This window comes from Pinus tabuliformis, chromosome 7, assembly GCF_031772625.1.
Source record: "Pinus tabuliformis cultivar Carrire ecotype Pingquan chromosome 7, CPIR1, whole genome shotgun sequence".
Classification (NCBI taxonomy): Eukaryota; Viridiplantae; Streptophyta; class Pinopsida; order Pinales; family Pinaceae; genus Pinus; species Pinus tabuliformis.
Window position 1 is genome coordinate 2,000,603,548 of NC_142293.1, and position 8,297 is coordinate 2,000,611,844.

General features: G+C 33.4%; 1 protein-coding gene across 1 annotated transcript; it reads left to right on the plus strand.

Annotated features, from left to right (window-relative positions):
• The first annotated feature begins 6,004 nt into the window (after window positions 1-6,004).
• LOC149256496 (transcription factor MYB3-like) lies at window positions 6,005-7,895 on the plus strand. Its single transcript, XM_089457439.1, has 3 exons — window positions 6,005-6,624; window positions 6,855-6,984; window positions 7,134-7,895. Exons 1-3 carry the CDS (start codon window positions 6,477-6,479, stop codon window positions 7,744-7,746), a joined length of 891 nt encoding a protein of 296 aa, XP_089313565.1. The 5' UTR covers window positions 6,005-6,476; the 3' UTR covers window positions 7,747-7,895.
• Window positions 7,896-8,297: the final 402 nt, after the last annotated feature.

An 8,297-nucleotide genomic window follows, 5' to 3' on the forward strand; every position in this document is an offset into this window, starting at 1 on the left:
ACTAATCACTAATTTAATTGTATTCCTCTATTCATTATTTGGTTTTGCACTTTTGCAATCTCACATACAAGCACATAAATTTTAAACACCATAAAAAAACCAATCATCCACACACGACCATAAACAACATTATGCACAGTAAATCAGAACAAAACTCCAAAAATATATAGTGGTTTCGAATGGACCCTTGCTACCATATCTACCTGATGCAGCGTAAGTTCCTTGCTAAATATGTTGTCCTATTGAACATGAGGAACGACCATTTTCCACTGTAAAATGAAGCACTTCAACAATTAAGATAGTATGTTGATTAGCACACTTCGTGTTTGCAACTAGCGATACTGCAAACCAAATGTTGTTCTCTGATTGCGGGTATGCACTGATTATTAAGAGATAGATACCCTTTAAATCTAGATCTGATGTAAACTCACCATCGTGGTATGGACAAATGCAATCCATATGCACATTAGTATTTTTTTTTGGCAGAACGAACTCTCCCTTTGTCGTCTGTATAGGAAGCCAGGAGGATCTGAGGTAGGATGCCAACATACAACAGAACGTCATTACAAAACCAAAAATCATGAAATGAAAGAACTTTCTAGTGTGAACGAGTGTCAGACTTAAAATGCATGAAATAACCAAGGATAACAACCAAGTCTTATAATATAAAGATTAAAACCTAAAGTAAAAATGAAATCTCATCTCCAATGTTGATGCCTAGAATTCCAAATACAAAACCTTTTACTTGGCTCCACACGAATTTTAACAAACACAAATACACTCTCCCACTTAGTAGCAATCGATCTCTCCAAACAAACTAGCATGAATTAAAATGTAGGCCAGGGTTCCCATTATTGACTTCTCTGATGCTAGGGATTATGCTCAGAGATGCCAAATCGAACACACCAGCATCGCAACATTAGCAGTGTCTTACTACTCTCTAACTTTGTGGATAGCACATCCAAATCCACTAACAAAATCCATAGGAACGACAAACTGGTGATCTCACGCAGACTCCTTATAGATTCATTGGTCCGCTTCTCCTTCAAGCAATGCAACTCCTCGTAGCTCAAAACCACATAACAAAAAAAAATGGCATCCTAGAAGACTATGTACTTTCACACTTTACCTCTAACATATGCTTACATTATGAACATAAAAACAGTGCTCACATGTTTTTCATCTCCCTGAGCCCTCCTATTAGGGAGTCAAGCCTATACAGGTTTTGATATGAAAAAGGAATTTTAGGAAATACACATATAGATTGCTCAAAATAATTTGTAATATTCAATCACGAAACGGACACTATACATGTCACATAAATGGAGCATTATGACATTTAACAATTTCTAAATTGAGACATTATTGTTGAGAAAATATCTCAACAAGATAATCTACTCAAAAAAACCAATTTTTTTTTACTTATGTAAACATTATTCCATTCCAGATAAAAACAAATTAATATTTATAAACATTATTCTAAATAAGAATAAATTAGTATTTATAAACATTATTCTAAATGAAAATAAATTAATATTTGTATCCACTTTGTCTCGTCTTTTTATGTTGTGTCCTTTTTTCCTATTATTTTTTAGTAGTGAACTATATTACTATTTGCATGCGCTTTATCTGGTCTTTTTATGTTGTGTCCTTTTTTACTATTATTTTTTAGTAGTGAGCTTGACATCTACCAAATTTGAAACCAACTACAGTTCTATGTTCTATGGTCTTTTTATGTTTTGTCCTTTTCTACTATTATGTTTTTAGTAGTGAGCTTAACACTTACCAAATTTGAATCCAACTATAGTTCTATGTCGAGTATGATTTATTTTTGTCAAATTTGTGAACAAACAAAATTTCATTCGGACGTCTTATTACACACATTTTCTTATGGATAATCGATGCCGCAATACATTGCATTTGGAGTTCGTCATAAATTTAACTATGTAAACTAATTTATTGCCACTGGAAATATCCCATATGCTTTCTGCCATTGTTTTCTGGATGCGAGTTGAAGAACGGCAGTTGTGTTAAAGAATGACTGGTAGGAACTTGAGACACCCTCTAAAACTCAAACTCAGACTCAATAACATGTGGGCTCCGTGGCGAGATCGAAGTATTGAATAATTACAATAAGGATAGCAGAACATTAATTAACACCGAAACAAAATCAACATGTTAACATGGAAACACGTTTCTGGCACAAGTGGCTGTCCGGTGAGTCGCCAGGCTTTAGTGACTGCATCTAGATTTTCTCGTAGGATCACGAGGCCCACTTTATTGGAAAAGTTGCTAGAAAAATTGCTATCAAGCTGTGGGTCGAATAGTTTCTCTCTATATATTATCATCCTATTATTGATTTGCGAAGGGGAGAAACCAAGAAGTGGTTTCTGGAAGATATAAAAATTGTAATTTCATCACTTTAGTAAATAAATCATAAACCCAAATCCATTTAAAATGAAAATTATTTTATTTTAAGTACAATTTTATTATTGAGTCAACAGGCTTATTCTACAACCCAGTGTAATTTGTAATCATGTTGAGTCAAAAAGACTCATTCTACAATCCAATATAATGTGTAACTATGTATGTCTATTATCAAAATTAAAATTTAATAAAAAGAATTAAATAATTACCATATTTATCTATCATCAAAATTGAAATTTAATAAAAAATTTTAAAATTTTAAATTATTTAAAAAATTAAATAATTATACAAAATATTTAATACTATCTATTCTTAAAAATATTTAAAACTAAAAAATTAGATCTTTTGGACTCGTGCTCAATCCATATTTATATTTAAAACTAAAAAATTAGATCTTTTGGACTCGTGCTAAATCCATATTTAAAATAAATTTATAGTAATAAAACCCAATCTATATCATTTAAAAGTGACATTCCATATCGTAACTTATCCAAATATATGTATCAACGCAACTTATCCATCCCAGTATACGTATCAACAAAAAACCGTAATTTATCTTTTACCATGTCATCCACTTTACCAATCACATTGAATAAATTTCCCATGAGGCACATTATGTTCAAGAATTCCAGGAACATGTGCTACGAAATAAAAATTCTGAACTTATGACATCGGTAATCATTTATCACACCACTATAGCATGAACATGCATCGAAATACATGTCTAACACCTTGAATTCGAGAACCCAATGTGACGAAGGATTTTAAAATGGGACATAAAAGATATTATTTATAATAATTAGTATTAAATTTAAATTGGATTTTTTTTTAATAAAAAAAATGGCTAAATAAATGGTTAAAAACCATTTGTATTATTTAATCACAAAGCTTACATATATGTCATATATTTATATGTATTATGAAATTTAACAATTTATAAATTGAGAGATTATTGTTGTGAAAATATTTCAATAAGACAATCCACTCAACAAACTAATTCTACCCATATATTAGTGTAAGTATTATTCTAAGTCTTTTTTTAATACTTACATTACATCATTACAAAAATTATCACAAGAATCATAAATTACATATAGACACATCTCTCTAGCTGATATTCATTAGCACTCACATCCCCTTTGGAATCTCGCAAACATCGCTTTTTCTTCACCACCTCATCTTCAAGTTGTCACATGAACTCCATTTTAAACATAAATGCCTCTAACAATTTTTTACAAACTTGCATGGTCAACAATTTTGAGATACTTTATTCTACGAAATTACATAGGTCATGTAGCCTAATAATGAACCATCCTATGGACAATCTCTCATCTATCAAACAACATAGCTCGTTGTGTCTCACGATTATCTAGGATAATTTTCTAGGTACTAAATGTGTTCAAAATTTCACCATACAATTTGACTTGTATACCACACAACGATCTCATAAAATAACCTGTAACCAATGCTCTTGAAGACCAAAGCACAACAAGACTCACACAATCAAGTCAATGATACATTCTCTTGGCACCAAAAAATGTAGTTAACCACTAGTTTAATTCTATTCCTCTCCTCATTATTTGGTTCTACACTTTTGCAAAGTCACGTACAAGCACATAAATTTTATACACCATAAAAAAATAAAATTAATTTTCCACACATGACGATAATACTCAAAAAATAGCTAGCGGTTTCAAACGGACCTTGGCTATCATACTTGCCCAATGCAACATAAGTCCCTTGCTAAATATGTAGTCCTCCTATTGAACATGGGGAACGACCATTTGCCACTACAAAATGAAACACTTTGACAATTAAGACAGTATATTGATTAGCGCACTTCGTGTTTGCAACTAGTGATACGGAAAACCAAATGTTGTTCTCTTATTGCGATTATGCATTGATTATTAAGAGATATATATCCTTTAAATCTAGATCTGACCTGACGTAAACTCGCCATCGTGGTACGGACAAACGCAATCCATATGCACATTAGTCTTTTCTTTTTTTTTGCAGAACAAACTCTCCCTTTGTCATCTGTATAGGAAGCTAGTAGGATTTGAGATAGGTGGCCAACATAGAACAGAACATCATTACAAAAACAAAACTCATGAAATGCAAGAACTTGCTAGTGTGAACCAGAGTCAAACTTACACTACATGCAGTAACCCAAGGATAAAAGCCAAGTCTTATAATATTGAGATTAAAATCTAAAGTAGAAATGAAATCTCATCTTCAATGTAGATACCCATAATTCCAAAGACAAAACCTTTTACTTCGATTCACACGAATTTTAAAAAACACAAATACAGTCTCCCGCTTAGTAGCAGATCGGTCTCTCCAAACAAAGTGGCAAGAATTAAAATATAGGCCAAAGTTCCCATTGTTGACTTCTCAAACCCATTTTATCTGATGCTAAGGATTATGCTTAGAGATGCCAAATCAAACACACCAACATCACAACATTAGCAATGTCTTACTACTCTCTAACTCCGTGGATAACACATCCAAATCAGCTAACAAAATCCATATGAATGACAGACTCAAGATCTGATGAAGTGTCCTCCTTATAGATTGATTGGTATGCTTTTCCTTCAACCAATGGTGACTCCTCACAGACACTGGAAGACTATGTACTCTCACACTTTACCTCTAACCTACGCCTACTTTAAGAACATAAAAACAATCCTCACATGTTTTTCATCTCCCCGATCCCGAGCCCTCCCATTAGGGAGTGAAGCCCATACAGGTTCTAATATCAAAAAGGAATTTTAGAAAATACACATGATACACAAATTGCTCAAAACAATTGTAATATTCAATCACGAAACCTACTCGATGCATGTCACATAAATAGTACATTATAACATCTAATAATTTATAAATTGAAAAATTATTGTTAAGAAAATATCTCAACAAGATAAGCTACTTCAAAATTGTTGAGAAAATATTTCAACAAAATAATCCACTCAAAAAACCAATCCTACCTTTTTATTAATATAAACATTATTCCAAATAAAAATAAATTAATATTTATAAACATTATTCTAAATGAAAATAAATTAATATTTGTATGCACTTTGTCTAGTCCTTTTATGTTGTGTCCTTTTTTACTATTAATTTTTTTTTATAGTAATATATAAAATTTTCAAGTAGTAAACTATATTACCATTTGCATGCACTTTGTCTGGTCTTTTTATGTTGTGTCCATTTTTACTATTATTTTTTAGTAGTGAGCTTGACATCTACCAAATTTGAAAACAACTATAGTTCTATGGTCTTTTTATGTTGTGTCCGTCTTTACTATTATGTTTTTAGCAGTGAGCTTAACATTTACCAAATTTGAATCCAACTATAGTTCTATGTGAGTATGATTTATTTTTGTCAAATTTGTGAACAAACAAAATTCCATTCGGACTTGTCTTATTACACACATTTTCTTATGGGTAATCGATGCCACAAAACATTGCACTTGGAGTTCGTCATAAATTTAACTACGTAAACTAATTTATTGCCACTCGAAATATCCCATATGCTTTCTGCCATCGTTTTGTAGATGCGAACTAAACAACGGAAGTTGTGCTTCAGGATGACTGGTAGGAACTTGAGACGCCCTCTAAAACTAAAACTCAAACTCAACAACATATGAGCTCCGTGGCGAGATCGTAGGATTGAATAATTACAATAAGGACAGCAAATTATATCAACATGGAAATACGTTTTTGGCACAATAGGCGGTCCTTCGCTCTTTATTGCCTTCGTCCGGTGAGTCACCAGGCTTTAGTAACTGCATCTAGATTTCCTGGTAGGATCACGAGGCCCACTTTATTTGAAAAGCTGCTAGAAAAATTGCTATGAAGCTGTGGGCGAGTAGTTTCTTTCTATATATTATCATCCTATTATTGATCTGCGGAGGGGAGAAATCAAGAATACTCTTTCTATATATTATCATCCTATTATTGATCTGCGGAGGGGAGAAATCAAGAAGTGGTCTCTGGAAGATATAAGCTACTGGTTGAGGGTTTGTGGCATCGATTAGGTTATAGATAATGGGTAGATCTCCTGGTTGTTGGAGATATTCGAAACATGAGGAGGGTTTCAAACGCGGGGCTTGGACACATAGCGAAGACAAGATTTTGATTGAATACATTAACACTCATGGCATTGGTCGATGGAGAGATCTTCCACGGAAAACAGGTGAGACCTTTTACCAATTATGAAGAGTAAATTAACTATGAATAATGCATATTTGTCGACTACCCTGTACAAAAATAAGATCCGTTAGCCCAAAGAGGCGAAGTAGTATACGTGGTTTGATTTAGATTTACTAAAAATATTGTACATCACTCTAGCAAATATCTCTGAAGTTTTTCGAATAAATTTTCCTTTCATGAACAAGCTTGAACTGAAGAAATTTGCTTTTGCAGGTCTCAGACGATGTGGGAAAAGCTGTAGATTGCGTTGGTTGAACTATCTTCGTCCAGATATTAAGCGCGGAAATATTTCCCCAGAGGAAGACGAACTACTCGTCAAATTACATCGTCTTCTCGGCAATAGGTATGCGAGTCGAAATTTTTGAAATCTGATTACATTCTAATTTTGTATAGAACGTTTGGAAGAAGCATTCAAATGAATTTAATACAATAATTTCAGTGTGATATATACATAATGTGAAACGATTATTAATATCACTTGGTGTTGTGCAGATGGACGTTGATAGCAGGTCGACTCCCTGGTCGGACAGACAATGAAATAAAGAATTACTGGAATACCCAGTTAAGCAAGAGAGTCCAAAAGGGTGAATTCGACCCCAAATATCAGGAGCCTTTTAAAGAAAGGGCCATTCCTCCCCCATCAATTTATGATAAAGGAGTCCTACATAAAGATGATTATAGCTATGATATTATAGTAGATGGAGACAATCTTGATAGTTATGATCATGATTCTGTACCAGATACCCATGATGGTATTAATCAAGAAGAAGGCTTGAAAGCAACAAATCATCATGTTGCGGAAATAGATACCTCCAAATCATGGTGCCAATTATTGTTGGAGGATTGCATGGGAGACTATCAGTACGACCGATTGGAAGAGATTAGTGGGCTTCACCCAAATAACATGACCAACAGTAGCAATGTAACAGATGATCAGCACCAGCCTCAGTCCCCTTTCGTTACTCAAAGTATAATATTGCAAGAAAATCATTCTTCTTCTTCTTGTGATTTGATTCAGCAGGAATCCCCGCATTCTAAATATTTTATTTCTTCGTATTTTGGCAGCTTCTTAGATATGGGGGAGCAGGCTATCCTTCTTCCATAGGATATAGTAGGCCATGTGATTAGGTAGTGCAGTGAGAATATAATTTGGCTTGATGAAACACATAATGGCCGTACCAATTCCACATCTTGTAAAGAAATGGTTGTAATAATGAAGTACGTGAACCTTTGTGTTCGGTTCTCCTTGTAAAAGCGCTCGATGGTTTTATATCTTGTAAATATTTTATGCTCCCAAGATTTCTCACTTGAAAATGACAAAGGAAGGAGCAAATTTTATAGATACATGGAAATGTTTGAACTTTCAAAAACGTGCATATCGTGATTCATCACACAGGTTTAGGGCACCGTGCAGGGAATCAACAATTGTGGACATAGACTTACTCGGCCTTCGTCATTTACAATATTGACAAAGGCCATGTGCATTGATTACTTAATGCTCAGACTTAGACTTCATTATTATAAAGTATAAAGAACATCTATAAAACTCATTTTATTTCAGGAATTTCATCCCAACAAAGGAGGTGTGTCATCATTCATTTAAATATACAAGACAGCAAAATGATCATGATGTGATTTTATGCGCAGAGGAAGACG